This window comes from Sminthopsis crassicaudata, chromosome 1, assembly GCF_048593235.1.
Source record: "Sminthopsis crassicaudata isolate SCR6 chromosome 1, ASM4859323v1, whole genome shotgun sequence".
NCBI classification, from domain to species: domain Eukaryota; kingdom Metazoa; phylum Chordata; class Mammalia; order Dasyuromorphia; family Dasyuridae; genus Sminthopsis; species Sminthopsis crassicaudata.
This window is the reverse complement of record NC_133617.1, coordinates 527,034,483-527,054,768: the sequence shown is the minus strand read 5'-3', so window position 1 is coordinate 527,054,768 and position 20,286 is coordinate 527,034,483. Positions and strand designations below refer to the sequence as shown.

Genomic DNA, 20,286 nt, shown 5'->3' with positions numbered 1-20,286 from the left:
CACATAAATACACACACACACACACATATATACACTCATACATATACACTCATACATATATATGTAAGACACTATGCCTATTTCCGCTTGTCATCTGTTTCTCTGAAGGTGAGTAGCATCTTCCTTCATAAGTCCAAGTCTTTCTTAAATCAACCAGCTCATCATTTCCTCTATGATAGCAATATTCCAACCCAATCACATCCTGAGATAGGATTTAGGAAAGTTTCCCCCAGTTTTCTGCATTCCTTCTAATCTTGCCTGCATGGTCTTTACTTATACAAGAAATTTTTAATTTAAATTAGTTAAAATTATCCATTTTATACTTCACTGATGCACTCAACTTATAAAACAGTTTTGAGGTCTGAGACTACTGAATTTGCTTCCTTAACATTTTTCTCCTGGTTTCTTTGGAGTTTTTCTGACTCTTTTTAGTTGTTCTTTTCTGACTCAGATAATTTTTAAGTAATTAGGATGACATTAAAATAAATAGAGTAAATTATCATTTTTAAAATTATCTTGGCTTTACCTGCCCGTGAACAATAAATGTTACTTCATTTATTTATATCTGATTTTGTGTAAAAAGTGGTTTGTGTTTATGTACTATATGTAGTTCCCGTGTCTGTTTTGGTGAGTATACATTCAGGTGTTTAATACTGTCTGGTTCTGATTTCACTGTGTTGCAAGCCTCATTTCTCACTGCTCCCCTTTATACATCCTCAACATGGACCAAACTCCACTACTTCTTGTTCCTCAAAATACCTACAGGCCTCTGTGGCCTTGCCCACTCACTTTCTTGTGCCTAAAATGCCTTTTCTCTCCATCTGTCATTATTTCCCATTCTTTAAGATCCAGTGTTTTTTTTTTTTTTTCATTTCTTCCATGAAACCTCCCTTCCAGAAGTGTTCTCTCTCACTCTCATCTGAATTCTTATTAGAATGTTTAGTTTTTTATGTACTTGTTCCTTACTTGTAGAAATATTTCATCTCATCTACTACTAGATAAACTTTCCCTGGACTGAAACTTTGTCTTTATCATCATTTTATCTCATTCTTGCAGTAAAATGCATTGCCTGTGAACGTTCATAATCGTTATTTGTTGAATGAATGTATATGTCCCTTACCATAAATGTGCTTAGCACAGTGCTTGGCAAGTAGGAAATACTTAATAAATGCATTTTATTACTTGCTGATTTAGCAAATTTAATATTTTAAAAAGCTCCTTTTTATTTTCTCTGATTAATTAGATGCTATGCTTCCTTTCTCATTTTTTGTTTTAAAAATCCCTTGGATACTAATAGTCCCATAAATTAACAAACTCATTTTTGTTCTTCAAATGTGAGAAATAATAACTTTGCTACAAAGTTGTTACTTGGCTAAGAATGCACAAGTCAGCAGGAGAGCCAGTTGTAGATCCTGATCCAGGCTTTCCATGAATCACTACCTAATGAAGCTAGAACCTTTCATTCAGGCTCCTTCCTTTTTTTTTTTTTTTTTTTTTTTTTCCTTAATTTCTCCAGCTAGAAACTTTACTTTATTTGAATGAAGGACGTTCAGTTCTACTCTGCTTTAGCTTTACTTAAGTGCTTTTCTTTAAAGAACTGTTTCTGCAGGGATTTCCATACCTAGGTAACACTTTTTTTATCCTCCATATTTTCCTTTCCTTTTACCAGGGGGAGCCTTTGAGCTGTGGAATTAAAATGAAAGGAGTGACTAGCACATGTCTCCTAGGGACCTTGATGTGGAGTCTGATGCTAGCGAAGGGTTTGGAAAACAACAGCCAGCCGTTGCTCAGAGTGAGAGTATGAGAAATACTGGGGCGGCCAGAGCTGATTGCATTTTTCCTTAAGTTTCCCTAAGGTCTTCAAGCCAAGGGTTTTAAGTTTAGAGTCTTTCTAACCTCTCTCTGAAACTGCATGCTTTCAGATCCCCTGGAGTCCCACAGCCATAATGGAGAGAGAAAGACAATTGGGTATTCTCCAGGGGGCTGTTGACAAGCTTGGGAATCTAACAGGGTGAGTCATAAACCATCTTCCCCAAAGGAACCTGGTGTAATTTATACACATCAGGGAATGTCAAAACTCTTCTGTCCCTCCCTCTCTGTCTCTGTCTCTGTCTCTCTCTGTCTCTGTCTCTGTCTCTCTCCTTCCCTCTCCGTCTCTTTCTCTCTCTGTCTCTCTCCTCTTTCTGTCTCTTTCTCTGTCTCTCTGTCTCTGTCTCTCTTTCTCTCAATCTCTCTCTCACACACACATACACACACACATAGCGCCCCCTTGTCTGGATCCTTGAATACAAGAGCCAACTTATTTTAATTTTTAAAATTTTTATTGATCTCTTTTGTTTTTATTTTTCCCCCTCACTGTAATCAAATCTCCTATCAACTAAGGCAGACAGCCTTTTTTTCATTTGAATAAAAGTACTAGTTTCAGCCTCTCCTCTAATAAAAAGCATAACTGATGTTATGAAAATTTAATTTTATGTTCTATCGATTTCATAGCAATATCTCAAATCATCCATCTGCTCTCTGATACAGTTTGCTTTCCTTTAAAGAGAGCCTATCCCTTTTTAGCTACTGTTTAAAGGTAGTTTTGGACAAATTAAGGGATTTTGAAAGGTAATTTTGACAAGATGAAATTTTTGTATTATGTCTTTAAATCTAACACTTTCCACCCCTGAACAAGATATAATAGTAATGAAATCTTGCTTTTTGTGTCACGTGGTTGTTTTAAGGTAAACACTTTGTAAACTATTCGTAGGGATGGAGCCTGGATGTTTGGTTTGCACTGGTACGGGGAATTCCCAGAGTTCACTCTACTCATGCAGGTTGGCATCCTCTTGCAACTTCTGATCTTAGAGAATTGCTTAGAGCAGAAAGGTTGCATGACTTCCCCAGCATCACATTGTCATATGGCAATATTTGGCAGATAAAATTCTGGTTATTTGGTTTCCAGTAAAGTATTCTTTCAACTACTTCACACAATCTTTCTTAATATAGCATTCCCCATAGAGAATGGCCCATTGCTTCACTTCCTTAATTTTTTTTTGTGTAATGGACCTCTTTGGTAATTTGGTAAAGCTTTTGAACTCTTTGGAACCAATTTTTTCTTTTTAAATAGTGTTTTTTTTTTCCAATTACGTGTAAAGACAATTTCATTTTGAAAAAATTTTGAGTTCCAAATTTTTTCCCTCTTTTTCTTACCTCCCTTCTCTTTAAGATGGTAAGCAATTTGATACAGGTTACATATGTGCAATCATGGAACCATATTTTTAAATACATAAATAAAATACATAGGAATGCAAAGAAGGCCAATTACATTTAAATACAATTATTATATTTTTTTTAAAACAAGTTTATTGAGCTAAGTAAAAAACCCTACTCTATAGGTTGTTGTGAGGGACTACAGACTTAGATCAGGATCCAGAGCTGTACTCTCTGTGATCACTAGAGACTTCTGCATTTCTTTTCTTTCTTCTAGTTCCCAATTTTTTCCCAAACATTTACTCAAAGTCCTTTTTACTCAATCATCTTTCTTCCAAAATCTACCTCTAAGCATGGAATGCCTTTCCTTAGATCCTACTCATCAAATTCTCTCCCTTTTGTTACTGTGCTAAGCTTTGGGAGTACAAATACAAATAAAACAATACAAATACTCTGCTCTAAAGGAGCTTATTATGTTCTCGAGATCAGGGACTCTTTTCACTTTTGCATTCTAGCACTTAAAAACACAGTGCCTATTACATAATAGGTACTTAATAAATGCTTATATTAATTGTTTAGGTACCAGATAGAGACACAACACATATTTGAATTAGACTTGCTTGCTGCAGACCAAATAGCTCATAGGAAGTTATATATCATGGAGTGTTGTATACTTACCATATTCCTTACACGCTATATTGGGGAGCAGCTGGCTGCCTGCATCACTTTCTTACCATGACCACAGGTACACCGTGTGCCAGCCTGATCGCTAACTACATAGTCCCAATAATTGGGAAATGATCCAATGTCCCCTCTTTGCCCCTAGTTGCTATCTCCCTTGTACTGGGTTGATATTCTCCGACCTGCTGACCAACAGCCCCAGCCCTGAGCTGCCCTGGCAGAATGGTGCTACCCCTGAGCCCTGATAATTTGGGTACTCTAGCGTGCCGCTGCCTGCTTCTCTCGTGTTTCTCTGGGCTGAGATTCAGCGATGCACAAATTGTGAGTCTCATCTTCAGGGACTCAGAAGCCCAGACCAGTAGGCAGCTGCGGCTCTCCCCCGGGCACCAGGAGGCATGCAGTAAAGCCCACACACTCTGAAGAGACCTCTGATAGCCTGGATTGCCATCCCTGCATGTTCCTCACTGCCCCGTTAGCATACTTCGGGTCTCACAGTAGGGTGCAAAGCTGGACTTTGTATTCCTGCCAGACTTTTGTGAGCAGTTTTTCTCTTTTAAAATCTGTCGTGACCAGAATGGATCCTGGGAGCATACACCAGAAATATACCTGGGCTCTGTGAAAGCCTGTGGTCCCAGCCTGGGTCGGCCTTGAATTCTGGGGGAAGTAGTAACATGCTGTGTGTTTTCTTCCCGTTTCCTTCCAGACACAGGAGCATGTTTATCTTAGCTTCAGAGGCTCGCTGCTGTCTATCCATCCTGTCCTAGTAAAGTTGATAGCTCCTTTAAAAAAAATTTTTTTTTTTTAACTCGCCAGTGTTAGATCTGTCAGTATTTATAAATCTCTCTTGTTTTCTTGGGCCAGTAATCTATCTACCCTGGTACCCAGACTGGCTCACATGTCCAGAATTAACATAAGGAAGGCAACTAGGTGGTGTAGTGGGTGGAGTGCTGGTCTGGAGTTAGGAAGCCCCAAGTTCAAATCCAGAGTCAAACACTAACCCTGAGCCAGTCAGGTAACCTTTGTTTGCTTCAGTTTCCTTGTGTAAATTAATAGCGCCTTCTTTCCAGGGTTGTTGTGTCAAATTAGATAATAATCGTTAAAGCACGTAACACAAAGCTTGGCGTATAGTATGCACTAGAAAAACATTAGCTATTATTATATGAGGATCAAATGAAATAACATGTTTGCTCTGTAAACCTTAAAGTGATACATAAATGCTGGTTATTAGTTTAATAGCTTTACATTAGTAGGTATTGAGTAGTTTAGCTAGGTATGAGCAGTTATGAGAAGTTTTTCTTCTCCAACAGTAGAGTTCTCTAATGAATTAAGCTTGAATGCCCAGAGGTGATACCTCACTTCTTTTGGCTCATTATTATTTCATTCTTCATTCTGAATTGGAGCTTGCCACTAGGCGATCTAGAAAGGGAAAACTATCCAGTGCTAGCTTTGTTTCCACTGGTAGCACTATCCATCTTGGAGTGACAAAATCCAACAAAGTGAAATCCCAGTCATTCTTGATTTTCCTTTTCCCTATATCTCCCATATATCTAAATTACTTGCCAAATTGTGATTGTTGTACCTCACTAATGTCTTTTGTATTTGCTCCCTTTCTCAGCCTACCACCTTAATTCAGTCCTTTATCACATCTCCCCTGGACTATTACAGAGCCTCATAATTAGTCTCACTGCTTTTAGTCTCTCCCCTCCCAAATCCATCATCAACATGGAACCATATTAATGTTCTTAAAACAGATTAGACTAAGACATTCTCCTACTTGAAAATATTTAGCAGATCAGCTTGACATTTAAAGCCATTCTAGACTGGTTTTCAGGCTCATTTCATATGATTCACATTCATACACTGTGTTCTAGCCCAACTAGCTTCCTTACTGTTCCTTTTACTCAGTTTTCCATCTCTTATGTCCATGCCTTTCTGAGACTGTCATGCATCCCTGGAATGTTTCATCACCACTGCAACCCCTTGGTCCCTCTTAGAATTGCCTGGCTTCCTTCCAAACCCAGCTCAGTGGCTACCACCTAATTAAAAGCCTTTCTTCTTGGAAATGGAATGCGTCAGTTGACAGTGCTCTCTCCCTTCTTAAGCACCTTGGTATTTACTTATCCATATATATTTTGCATCTTCCCAGTAAAATGTGTGGATTTAAGCTCTGAGACGACAGAGGTAGATTTTCTTACATACAAATGCTTAAGAAATGTTTAATTTTTGAATGAATTGTATTAGTGAATTTTTGACCTTTTGTACTTGGAATTTAGCTCCAATAGATAATCTCAGAATTTATCAAATATGGCCCGTGTGACCAAGTAAGCTTGTCTATGCTTTCAGGTTTAGTATTCATTCAATGTTTAAATACTATCCAAAAGCTCTAGTTGTTGTTTGGTTAGAAGTCACTGTTCTCAAGTGGTCAGTCTTTTTTTTTTTCCCTAAAATCAAACCATTCTTATGGTCTTGATGTAAATAAGTTGGTCTAATCAATCAAGAAGCATTTATTAAAAATATATACCTTCTGAAAGACACTAGGAAGATAGAGAAATGCAAAAGCTGTTCCTGCCCTTAAGTAGTTCAATAGAGGAGACAATATGCAAACAACTATATGCAGGCATGATATATGCAAATCTAAATGAAAGATATACTTAGGAAAAAAGGACTTCTGAGAAAGCCTCCTTTAGAAGGGAGGATTTTAACCCTTTTTCTTTTGAATTTTTTTTGTCATATTTTTTTTCTGATTATACATGTATAACAACTTTTTAAATACACATTTCTTCATGAATCATGTTGGGAGGGAAAAATGAAACAAAAGGGAAAAACCATGAGAAAGAAAAAACAGAAAATAAATGAACTTGTATTGATTTACATTCAGTCTCCATAGTTCTCTTTCTGGATGCAAATGACATTTTCTGACCAAAGTCTATTGGGATAGCTTCGGATCACTGAACCACTAAGAACCAAATCTATCATACTTGATCATCACACTTTCTCACTGTTATTGTATACAATGTATTCCTGGTTCTGCTTGTTTCCCTCAGCCTCAGTTCATGTAAATCTTTCCAGGCCTTTATAAAATCAGCTTGTTCATCATTTTTTATAGAAAAAGAATATTCTGTTACATTTACATACAACTAGTTCAGCCATTCCCCATTGATGGACATCTACTCAATTTCCAATTCTTTACTACCACAAAAAAAGCTGCTATAAACAGTTTTGCACATGTGGGTTCTTTTTCCTCTTTTATGATTTCCTTGGGCTACAGACCCAGTGATGGTCCTGCAGGATCCAAGGGTATAAACTTAGTCCTGAAGGAATCCAGGGAAGCTGAGTGACAGAAGCAGCCCTTCAGATAGCCAGGGCAAAGAACAAATCACGAGATGGAGAGTCAAGCATGTGTAGACCAGCCTAGTTCAGTTGTAAAGTGCATGGTGAAGAGCTTTAAATGTTTATGTTTGATCTTGGGATTTACTGAGTAGGAGGTTCACATGGTCTGACCTGCTCATTTAGGAAGATTACTTTGACAGCTGAGTAGAGAATGTATTAGAGACTGGGAGACTAATTAGGAGGCTATTGCAATAGTTTAGAGCATTTGTAGGAGGCCTGCTCAAACGTCGCAGCTTTTGAAAGCAGACGGAGACTTTAGCTGTTATAAAAGCAGAAACAACTGGACTTGCCAATAGCTTGGATATTTGAGATGTGTGAGAATGAGGAGAGCTTGAGTGCCTGAGAGGACGGTAGGGCCCCAGAAGTAAGAGAAATATTGAGAAGAGGGAGAGTTTTAGAGAAAAGATAATGGGTTTGATTTTGGATATATTGTTTAATATGTTTGTGAGAAATCCATTTTCAGATGCCCCAAATTCAGTTGATAATGTTGGACTGAAACTTATGAGAGAGTTTAACAGTAAATATGTAGATCTGCATAAAAATAACCATTGAACTTATGAGAATCAATGGAGGTGGGGGGCTGGAGGTGGGGAGAAGTCCAAGCACAGAACCTTGGGGCTATTCCACAGAGAGATACCAGTAAAGGAGACTGGGGCACGAAACAGTGTTGTGAATTCCTAGAAAAGAGAAAACATCCAAAAGGAGATGGTTTTTCTTTTTTTTTTTTTTTAATTCTTAAAGCTTTTTATTTACAAAGCATATGTGTGGGTAATTTTTCCAGCATTGACCCTTGCAAAACCTTTTGTTCCAAATTTTCCCCTCTTTCCCCCCACCCTGTCCCTTAGCTGGCAGGTAGTCCAATACATGTTAAATATGTTGAAACACATGTTCCAATATGTGTATATGTATTTATACAGTTATCTTTTTGCACAAGAAAATTCAGATAAAAAAGAAAGAAAAACAGAGAAAGAAAACAAAATGCAACAAATACTAGCAGAGTGAGAATGCTATATTGTGTTCCATATTCTGTTCCTCTGGTTCTCTTTCTGTGTGTATATGTCTTTCTTTATCACTGAACAAGTGGAACTGGTTTGAATCATCTCAATGTTGAAGAGAGCCACGTCCATCAGAATTAATCATCATATAGTTTTCTTGTTGCCATGTCTCCTGGTCCTGTTCATTTCACTCAGCATCAGTGCATGTTAGTCTCTCCAGGCCTCTCTGAAATCCTGCTAGTTGTTTCTTACAGAATAATAATATTCCATAACATTCATATACTATAACTTATGCAGCCATTCTCCAGTTGATGGGCATCCACTCAGTTTGCAGTTTCTTACCACTACAAAAAGGGCTGCCACAAACATTTTTGTACGTGTGGGTCCCTTTCTCTCCTTTAAGAAGATGTATTTTTTTCACTGCTTTGCCATATTCCATTTATCATTTTGTTTAGTGTTTCAGTATTTATGGTCATTCATGAAATTGTGTCATTTTCTTGTTGTCATCAAATTTTAGAGTTGAAGTTGGGTAACATCCCATCTTTTTTCTGCCTTTAGAAAGGCAGAAATTTGTAATTTGGCAATTATTTGTCCTAGAACATTTGGAAAAATGATTTTTCACAACATGAAGAGCTTCCAGTATTTTGTTTCTTCTTTTAAATTAGTCTGCTTAAAGTATCTATACCTTTTTGCTTTTTTTTTTTTTTTTTTTTGGTAATTTATGTTTTTGTAAGGATTCTTCTATTTTATTTAAGTTCTCCAAATTATTGGCATATAGCTGTGCACACTATTTTCTGATTATAGCTTTCATTTCTTCTGTAATTTTCATATCTTCCTCATTTCCATTTCTAGTTTTGGTGATTTTCTGCTCTATTTTAAAGACAGTTTGCTAGTGGATATGTCGGTCTTATTGGCATATTAAAAAACCCTCAGCCCTTGGATATATGTGTGTGTGTGTGTGTGTGTGTGTGTGTGTATTAGTGAAGTTATTTATTCATTTTTTATTTATCTCTATTCTTTTCTCTATTATCTGTTTTCTACTTTGTTTTCCTTTTTCTAATATCTTTAGGTGTAAACTTAGTTTTTTAAAAAATCTTTAGGTCAGATAGTCAGTACTATTAATTATGCCTCTAAAAATAGCCTCATATGTATCCCATAGGTATTTTAAAAAGGGTTATTAGTATTTTCTTGTAAATATCCTATTGATATTTTTTCTAATTTTTTTTCTTATTGTTTAACAACAATTATTGTTTAATATATTATTTTTAGTTTTATGGAGCCTTGTGCCATTTATTCATGTTATTTATTTCTATTTTTAGTGTTTGGTGGTCTTAAAGAGAGTATGTAGCATTATTGCCTTTTAAAATTTGTCTAGGATTCCTTTATGACTAAGTATGTGATTATTTTTGTAAGATTTTCATTTACATGTGAAAAAGTCTTCTATCATTTATCTTTCTGTTTCTATCATTTAATTTCTCCTTCAGCATATTAAATGAACAATTTATATCCATGCTTTCTTTGTTAAATCTTTTTACTAGGTTTGCCACATTTTAATAATGGCATATTAAAACCACCACTATTCCATATGTCCACTTATTTCTTCTTCTAGTCCTGTCAACTTTTCTTTTATGAAATTGCTCTAAGTTCTGGTCAAACTATCCCATGATACACTCTGTTCAATCTCCCTCTTTCGGTGCCGTTCACAAGCATATTCCCCCTGCCTCAAGTATACTACACTTCTTACCTCTACTTCTTAAAATTCTTAGCTTAGTGTCACCACTTACATGAGATCTTTTCTGATTCCCCTAGTTGTTAGTACTTGCACTCCCCTTTCTGAAGTTACTTTATATTTACTTTTGTATTTTGTTTTTTAACGAAACATTTTTCAGTTGAGAAACATATATTTTCTCACCTCTCCCATTAAAAAAAGAAAAACAAAATGTTTGTAACAAATATCCCTTAGTCAAGTAAAACAAATTCTCGACATTTAATAGACATTGTTGATTTGTTTGATGACTTTCAGTAATTCTCTATTGAAGAGTAGAAGAGGTTATTCCAGTGAGTACATTAATATAGTTGACATCATAAACTGCTGCCTTCTTTCTATAATATCCATGGAGACTTTTTAGTCTTTAATAAAAACTTATTAGTTTAGTTAATCTTTATGACTTCTTTCATTACCACAGATCCCTAGCTCCTGGCATAAGAGTCGTTTTGAACACTTTGCATAGTAAATAAGCCTTGATTTTTTTTTCTTTTTGTTTAAAAATAATTTTTTCCTGTTTTATAAAATCTTCACATTGGGAAAGGATTTTAGAATTTTTCTAGAACAGAGTTTGTTAACCTGGAATATGGTTTTTTTAAACATATTTTGATATAATTGGTTCATTTTATGTGTCCTAAGAAAGGATCCACAGATTTCACTAGACTGCTAAAGGGGTCCGTAACACAAAAAATTGTTGACTCCCTTTCCTAGATGGCTATTTTCAAAAATGAGATGATTCAGGCCAGTTCCAAGGGTCTTGTGATGGAGAGAGCCATCTGCACCCAGAAAGAGGCTGTGGGGACTGAGTGTGGACCATAACATAGCATTTTCATTCTTTTTGTTGTTTGCTTGCTTTTTGTTTTCTTTCTCATTTTTTCTTTTTTGATCTTTTTCTTGTGCAGCATGATAATTGTAGAAATATATATATAGAAGAATTGCACATGTTTGACATAGATTTCTTGTCTAGGGAAGGGGGTGGGTGGAAGGGAGAGAGGAAAAAAAAAAAGGAATACAAAGTTTTGAAAATAGAAAGCTCTAATTTAAAATAAAGTCCCTTTCCTAGATTAGCCTTCCACTTGATATAGAAATCTCTAGAGGATGGTCATCTAGTCTTCCCCTGGAAGCCTTTAATGATGTGGAAATAACTGCTTCACAAAGTAATGAGTGACATTGTTGAACAGCACCAATTATAAGGTGGCTATTTTAAAATAGGTTTCTAAAAACTCTGTCCATTAGGGCCCTTTTCTTATTAACTAGAGAGAATAAATTATTAGAAGTAGAAAGGGCCTCCCCAGTTTCCTCACTTTGTAAGTATGGAAATTGTGGTTGTACAAGTTTTCATTTTACCTAAGTTGAAATTAAAAGTCAAGTTTTGAATATTGGCTTTTGAGTCCACATCCAAATGCTTCTTCCATTGGGCCACACTGCTTTCAGTGATTTTTCTTTGTTATGATTGCCCTTTAAAAATGTGAAGGCAACTATCCTTTCTCTATTTGGTCTTCTTTTCTTCAGAACAAACATCTCGAGATACTTCAACTATACCTTATATGACATACTTTCTAAACCCTCATTACCTGGATAAATTATATCTTTCTTAAAATGTGGTACTCTGCAATGCTTTTTTCTTCTCTTTAGCCAGGCTTCACTTAAGTGAAATAGCCTAAGATTATGTTTGCTTTTTAAAAAATTATTATTGTTGTGCTGATGGTTTATTTGTGGCCACCTAGAATTATCAGATGTTGACATACACTGCTACTAAATCAAATTCTCTGCCAATACCACTGATTTCTAAAAACCTTTTTTTTTTTTTAAATCAAATGCAGAATCTTTGTAGTTTACCTTAGTGCTTAAAAAGACACCACTCATCAAACAATTTATTTACTGTGTACTTTATGTCAAGTATTAACTAAGGTACTAAACAAGCTCTGGTGTTACAAAGATAGATATCCCCTGTACAAAAAATACAAAATAAATACATCAAGTAATTTCTGAAAGGAGGACACTGACAACAATAGGGAGGGAAGAATCACAGCAGGCTTCCTGCAGGAGGTTTCACTTGAGCTGGGATGGTGGAAGAAGAAGGGATTCTGAGGGACAAAGGTGAGGACATTCATTCTAGACATGAGGGAATGGCCCATGCACAGCAAGGATGTTGGAAGAAAGAATATGGTACGTAAGAGACAGTAGAGCAGTTTGGCTGAGACATTTCACTCTGGCAACATTACTGTCCTGTGCAGCCTACAGATCTTTGGAGACTGTATCCTGGAGGGCTTGACTTTCTCATCTCTAGGTCTCCTGCCCTGATGTCTCACACTGTCCCAATTGGAGGCCTCAGATTATATTTTTCATCCTGGTTATCTACTTGGACCATCTTCTAGCCAGCTATTTCCTTTCCCCCTCCTACTGTGAATAATAAATCAGGTTGCTAATAAAGTATTTATTATGTTAAGTGCTGGGGCACAAATACTGGTAAGCAAAAGCAAAACTTGGTGAGCCAGAAGCAGGAGAAAAGGGGATAAGTGCCCACTTGGAAGTGTCATGGAGATTTATTTGTTTACTTATTTTGCTGAGGCAATTGAGGTTAAGTGATTTGTACAGCTAGATAGTGTTAAGTGTTTGAAGCCATATTTGAACTCAGGTCCTCCTGACTTCCCTCCTGGTGCTCTATCCACTGCACACCTAGCTGCCCCTGTGACACATAGGTTTATAAGCCAGGTAAGACTAAGGGCGATCCCTTAGAGCCTAGGTTTCCCGGAGCAGAGTTAAAAAATCTGAGGTTTTTGTATTCAAAGACACCGGGTGTACTTTTTAACCCCTCCAAGTTTCCATTTCCTCAACTATAAATTGAGGGGCTTAGATTAGACCACCTCCAGGTCGTTTCCATCTCTAAATCTGAAATGCTGCGATTCTGAATTAATGCAGTTCCTTTCCCCTGAACTCGCCACAGAACTTTAGATCCTCGGGGGCCTTCTCCAGATGGCTGCCAGTTTTCTGAGGAGGCTCCAGGCGGCTAGTTGGCATAGTGGGTTAGAGTCCTAGTCAGGAAGGTAAGAGTTTGGTGTCACAAGCACTAGCTGTGTTGCTTACATTTTTGCCTTAGTTTACTTGCCTGTAAAAGGGAGACAAAATAGCACCTACTTCCCAGGATCTTATGAGGCACAAATAAGGCGCTTTCTGACGTGTGGGGCTGTCACTTTGTGTTATTATCATCCCATCACCCTTCCTTCTCCCTCACACTATCCATTGAGAATGGAACTCGAGCATTCTTTGTGGCCTTAGGTCAAGACCTCAAGTAAAGTAAAAGGGAAGTGTAGTTTTGGCCCAAGCATGGAGAATTCGATTTGATGCTCACTCTGTGTGTGCTCCCTCTCCCAGGTGGCGATGGAGGTGAGCGGCCTTCCCCTGGAGCTGTGGCGCCTGATCCTGGCCTACCTGCGGCTGCCTGACCTGGGCCGCTGCAGCCTCGTGTGCAAAGCCTGGTACGAGCTCATCCTCAGCCTGGACAGCACCAGGTGGCGCCAGCTGTGCCTGAGGTGCGTCGAGTGCCGGCATCCCAACTGGCCCAATCAGCCCGACGTGGAGCCGCGGTCTTGGAGAGAAGCCTTCAAGCAGCACTACCTGGCCGCCAAGACGTGGGCCAAGAACGCCCAGGAGCTGGAGTCCTCCAACTGCTTTTACCTGTTCCGCCGGAGAAAGGACCGCCGGGTCCTCTACGTGGGGCCCGGCTGTGAGTTCGACAACCTGGGCAGCGCGCTGACCTCGGCCAACATCTACGACAGGATCGTGCTATTTCCGGGCATCTACGAGGAGCAGGGAGAGATCATCCTGAACGTGCCCGTGGAGATCATGGGCCACGGGAAGCTCGGCGACGTGGCCCTGCTGGTGTGCGTGGATCAGCACTGCGCCACCACCCGCCTCTGCAACCTGGTCTTTATGCCCGTGTGGTTCAGCCCCGTCATGTACAAGGTGAGTGCGTGCGGGCCGCCCGGGCTCCGCAGTCCCGATCCGCAGTCCCGATCCGCAGTCCCGATCCGCAGTCCCGATCCGCAGCCCTCCCCGGCCGTCCCGCTGCTGTTTTCTCGTCCGCGGCGGGTCAGCGAGTGCGTGTGGCGGCCGGAGTGAGACCCGAGTCCCGGCCCGCCTCCCCTCCTCCGGGCTCCCTTTCCTCACCTGCAAAACGGGGTCATCCCGGCCTGCCCCTCAAGGTGGCGGGGAGCATCCAACGGATTTTTTCTGTAATCTGCTTAGAGCACCATACACTATTACTGTTATATAATGCATGGATTGTATGTACCCTTCGCCCTTTTCCCATGTGCCATGTTATCCTCCGGCTTCCTCATGATCCATTTTTATCTCATCTACTACCCTGAGGAGGGAAGGAAGGGTAGAGAAGTCCAGAGTGGCCTCTTCTGGAGCAGATTTTATTCTTTAAAAGGACAACAAAATTGGAGGAAATAGGAAGATGGAAATTGAAAATTGTGATTAAAAAAGAATTTCTAGATCAGTTTGTTAACAATCCTTTTACCCTTGAGAGAAACTAAACGATTTTTCCTGAATCACGTAATATATGTCTGACTAACCTCGGAAGAAGGAAGTGTGTGTCCCTGACCTGTTTCACTGGACCACTAAACTCTCCTGAAGCTGGCACGAAGGCCTGGAGACAATTGTTGAGGGTTTTTTTTTTTTTTTTTCCTATCTTTGCAAAGTAGGAGGTAATTGACAATTTTTTGCCTAAAAAAGAAGTTAACAAGGGGTAACATAACTCCTTTCCGATTTGGGAAGGTTTCACTTGTCCTCCAGAGAGGTGATTCATTTACATAGAGCATTCAACAGCAAGAAGTGGACTTAAATGATAGCAATGAAAATTAAGTTGTCCATAAAGGAAATTTTAATGGCAGTAAAGATGATTAAATACTAGGACAAATCAATAGGGCTTCTAATCATCCAGAAGAATTTTTATGGACCTGCCTAAATCAAATGACTTCTTGAGACCTTAACCAAGAATATGATCTCATGTCACAAATATCTCAACTAGGTTAATATAAAATAAAAAATAAAGCACTCAGTTCTCATCTTACTTGGTTTCTTAGTCAGATTTAGTTACCAGTAAAATTTAATCCTTTTGCTCAAGGCTGTGCAATGGCAAAAATGTCATTTCATAGAAAATGAAGATTTCTACCATATTATCACCAGAGCAAATGCCCATGACAGGTGCTCTACTATGGGGGTCTTTCCAAATATGAATACTCAGACTTTGGTCATACCAAGTTTTGTTGAAGCTGTAGAGCTGTGTATTCCTTGAACCAATATATATGTCATTATATATTGTCAAATGTCAAACATATATATTTATATATAGAGAGAGATTCTGTTCCTATTTCCCCATCCCTCCAAAGCACCCAGTTCAAGGAGTACAATATGTGATGCTTGGGTACCAGGGGACTGTACTTCTACTCCCATTCTTTGCTGCTAGAATTCTTTTCATTTATAAGTTTGGCCAGGTATAGGATATAAATTCCATGGAGGTTGCAAAAAAAAACAAGATATTTCCTGGAATAGCAATGTGATCAAACTGGCAACCTGGAATACATTTATTAAAGCTCCCCTTAGCATCATCACTGATTTCTTCTCTGATTTATTCTATCTCTCAGCTCCAAAACTACTGCAAGGACTCCTGGCTGTATGGAAAGGGATAAGGATATAGGATATATATATATATAAAGATAAAGGGCTCTATTCTTGGAGTGCTGTTTGTGCCCATTAGAACTTGGTCAGGATGGAGGTATGTGATGAGGGAGACAGACATATACATTTAGTTTAATTTTTTTCTTTTTTGACTAGTTGGTATTTAATAGTATGTAAATGGGACCAGGAAGATCATGCTGAAATACAGTTCCTTTGGGTGTGAGAAGTGGACAGAGGTTCATTAGTTGCTAAGAAATACATAATTCATTACTTATTTGAAAGGAAAAAAAATCCTTTGTAAAGGAAAAGGAGATCAAGAATAGGGCAAGGAAATCCCTAGTTGCTTTGCAATTTCATTTTCTTATTTTCCTTTTTTAGGTGTCTTCAGGTCATGTCCAATTTGATAACTGCAACTTTGAAAATGGGCAATTGCAGATTCATGCACCAGGAACCTGCCAAGTCAAATTTTGTACCTTTAATCAAGCCAGCATCAGCCTTCACAGTGTAGCCCTCTGTGTCCTTGAAAATTGTGAATTTGTTGGGAGTGAAATTGCCTCTGTGACTGTTGAAGGGCATCCATCCTCTGACAGGAACTGGGCCTATAAACATCTTATGGGACTGGTCAAGTCCTTTTCTGCTTTATCAAATATCCAAGACTCAACCCCTTTTAACCCATCAAACCAAGAAACCTTAGGGCATCTACCCACACGAAATCTAAGGACCTGTGAGATTGTCATAGGTGAAGACCAGAGCAACTTACTTCCCCCTTCAAGATCCCCACAAGCATGTGAGAAAGACTTCCAAAAGGAAAATGAAATTAAGAGGGATCTGTGCTCTGCCAGGGACCGGAAGGGTTTTGACCCCAATGCCGAGTCCAATGACAGCAGCCAGAGCTCTGACAGTGAAAATGAACCTGAAGACCAGTTTGTATACAAAGTCTCTCATCAGGCGCCCAGCCTGAGCCACACCCTGGCCACCAGGTCTCTGCTTGGCCGGCCACAGACCACTCAGCTGTCCAATCTCCAGAACGGCCTGGAACTGAAAACCCTGCACCAAGAGCTTCAGAGAGACAGTGAGGCTCAGTCCCTTGCCAGCTCCTTGCAGGGCTGCCTCATTCGGAAGTGCCTTTTTAGAGATGGCAAGGGGGGCGTCTTTGTCTGCTCCCAGGGCCGGGCCAAGATGGAAGGGAACATCTTCAGGGACCTGATGTATGCTGTCCGGTGCGTGCAGAATAGCAAGGTGCTGTGAGAAATGCTCAAATGCACATCTTTAAACAAGCAAAAGTTTGAGTCCTTGAGATGAGTTTTTAATCAATTGAGTCTAATTGTTTGCCTGTTTCCAGATACCTGATTCCTGATTTACCCGAGGGACCTATGTATAAAACATCTATGTGCAGTGAGTGCTTGATGTATCACTGGGCTTATTGGATAACTTAGTTTTCTCAGTGGTACCTTTTAAATGTGTGTGTTGCATTTCCTTTGGTCTGCTTGCTTTCCCAGTGCTGTTCTCTTTCATTATTACTCATTTCTTTATAGAAAACATGTCCATGTCCATGATTTTTTTTAAAAGAATATCATTGAGAAATTTAGAGCAGTCCTGAAGGTGAATAAGTACTCATTTATTTATTGTCATGATCAGAAAATCCAGTGGGTTCAGAATGGCCATACCCGAATCTGGCCACACTCTTGAGAGCACCTTCAAGAGTTCAGGAAGGCAGGAAAGATGTGGTATAAGCAGCATCCCTGATATCTGACATCTGATTCCTGCTGTATCAGGAAGGCTGTGCCTTATAAATACAAATTTCATAGGGTCAACATTGAAATAGTATGTCACTGATTAGTCAAGGTTTGTTTCTGAAGTTATTCAAAGCCCTTCTAAGGTACTTGCCTCAATGGATTCTTTGTTCTGCTAGTGAATTACTTAGGAGGAACCCCTCTACCATAAAGTAATTCTAAAGCTACTCCTAAAATGACTTGGAAAAAACCCTGAAGCCCAGTCCTATAACTTATTCCAAGGATTGTGGTACTTATTCATACAGTCAATTGTGGCACTGGTGAGTTCCATATCGGCTTCCTTCTAAAAGTAATGTTAATGGAGATTTCTTTGCATAAGAATGTAGTCCAGGAAGTTAATATTCTACTTTTTTAAAAAAAATTTTATTATTTCTTTTAAATTTTATAATTATAAAATTTTTTGACAGTATATATGCATGAGTAATTTTTTTAATAACATTATCTCTTGTATTCATTTTTCCAAATTTTCCCCTCCCTCCCCTACATTTGGCAATCCCATACATTTTATATGTTACAGTATAACCTAGATACAATATATGTGTGTAAATCCAATTTTCTTGTTGCACGTTAAGTATTAGATTCCGAAGGTATAAGTAATCTGGGTAGATAGACAGTAGTGCTAACAATTTACATTCACTTCCCAGTGTTCTTTCTCTGGGTGTAGTTGTTTCTGTCCATCATTGATCAACTGGAAGTGAGTTGGATCTTTTTTATGTTGAAGATATCTTCCATCAGAATATTCTACTTTTGTCCTTAAAGTGCTAAAATTGATTATCTTTTTTTTTTTTTTTTTTTGGCCCAAATCCAAAATCCACTATTACTTATGCAGATCTCTTTGAACTAATAATGTTTTTTCTTAGACAAATTTAGCATTGTTATTTTTTTTTCCCATAATAGAAAGGCAAAAGGGAATTTACAAATTTAAGCCAAGTTACATAGCTATTAACCCATTTGATTTGTTCACGTATTTGTGTTTAGAAGTAAAGGAATATGGATAAATATGAATAAGGTATTACTGCATCCTGGGGTTGCAAAGATGGTGATTTGTCAATGAAGGACTTGCTTTATCCAGTGCTTCCAGATTCAAAGGCTGCGAGTATGAGCCAGGGACAGAAAGGATATGTATCCTTTGAGGAACAGCCTACCTAAAGTTGGAGAAGCTAATCACTAGAGAAAGAGCCACCAGATGACTTTTTTGTTGTTGTTGTTTGTTTGTTTTGGTTTTTTGCTTTGGCATCGGAATGAATGTAAAGTGTTACAAATAGTATTATCTTGATGTTGGTAATTTAAGTCTTAATCATGGCCACTTCCCTTCTTGCCTTTCCTTTCCTGTTCTCTAAAAAGATTGTTGCCTCCCTCTCAGTAGAAAAAAATTTGTCCCTAGAGCTGTAGTTGTTCTTCTAGTGTCAAGTGGTAGATCTTAACTTTTGATCACCTAATCAAAAAGAGGGGCTCCTATATTTGAGTTGAAGTAAAAATTGATTTAATCAAAGTTTAAAAAATTCAATTGTTTGAGAATAGGAAAGTAATAATAATTAAATGAATTAATAAAACTTTATTATATGCTTTCTACTGGTAAAACGATGTGTTAAGTGTAGGGGAGTTTAAATTCTAATGGGGAAAAAAATGCTATGGAAATTTCAGCTGCGAGGCAGATGGAAAGATCCCATGGTTCTTAAGGAACTAGCAAGTCAAATGTTAATATTTCTTCTTTGATGCCATTTCCACTTATAAAAATCATATTAGTTTCTGATGTTGAACTGTTTGATAATGCCAAGGACTTAGGTGACAAGAACTTTCTAAGTCTTTTGTAGCTATGGCTATAACCCCTAAAAGGAAGAGTGCCCAGGTTGCATCTCTTGAGGAGCTGCTTCCCAAGATCATGGCTGAGGATGATGGGCAGGAAGCCTTGCCCTTTCCAAGGCGTTTGAGTTCAGCATAGTCCTGGGTTGTCTCTGTCAGGGTGCAATGGCAGATTGTGGTCAGGCTGCTTTTGTTTGTTTTGGTGGCGGTGGTTTGATGTGCATGGCAGATGCTGCCTCCTGCCTGTCCTCCTGAGGACCCTACTTTTTCAGCAAGGCCAGCTGGCCTACCTTGTGTGGGACAGTCAGTTGATGGTTGTAGGGATGGCTGAACCCAAGAGTTGCCTCCTCAGATGGTGGCTTTGAGAACTGGATTGGAAATAGGACAAGTGGCCTGCAGGATACTGCTATTCCTAAGGTCCCCTATAAGGCTGTGGGTTTGTGATTCTCTCAGGAGTCTCTTTCAAGAGGAGACTCTGAGAAGAAAAGGGAGGAAAGTTTATTGTTCTTTTTTCAAAAGGAATATTGTACCATTTGAAACAAAACAAAACAAAAAACCACTCACACCCACGAGAAGAAATTTATTTACCATTTACCAGAAATTCCTAGGAACCCTGGTACTGACCAGTACGACCACCTGCCTGTTGTTGGCATTTGGGAAAATGTTGTTGCTAGTGGTGATGAGAAAGGTGGGCTGTCTGCCAGGTATCCAGGAGCAAATCTGAACTAATTAATTATTTAAAGAAATGAAGCATTAAAGACAGAACAACCAATATAATGATTGCCTCAGTCATATTCACTTTGTGCATTGTAGAATACTGTTCTACAAGACTTACAGGAAAAGAGAAATTTGTCATCTCTTCAAAAACACAAAAGCGCACATAGTAGCCTAGCCAGAGAGAGTCAGAGAATTCTGTAATTACTGCAATGGACCAAGCTCTCCATTCAGCAGCTCTCTTGGCTCCCTACAAGTCAGCACG

At 38.6% G+C, this 20,286-nt stretch overlaps 1 protein-coding gene across 5 annotated transcripts in view; it reads left to right on the top strand.

The window, feature by feature from the left end:
• The window catches only part of FBXO10 (F-box protein 10), a 75,679-nt gene that overhangs the window by 8,046 nt on the left and 47,347 nt on the right, over positions 1 to 20,286 (top strand). For 4 of the 5 annotated variants that reach the window (XR_012484683.1, XR_012484682.1, XM_074281785.1 and 1 more), the window contains exons 2-3: positions 13,402 to 13,992; positions 16,090 to 16,950. Coding sequence is in view for 3 of the 5 variants with exons in the window: in XM_074281785.1 (XP_074137886.1) it covers positions 13,408 to 13,992; positions 16,090 to 16,950 (1,446 nt within the window). In the remaining 2 variants the exon portion in view is untranslated. Of the gene's footprint in view, positions 1 to 1,856; positions 2,012 to 13,401; positions 13,993 to 16,089; positions 16,951 to 20,286 lie in introns of those variants that run through there. The other variant, XM_074281784.1, reaches the window with a different exon arrangement.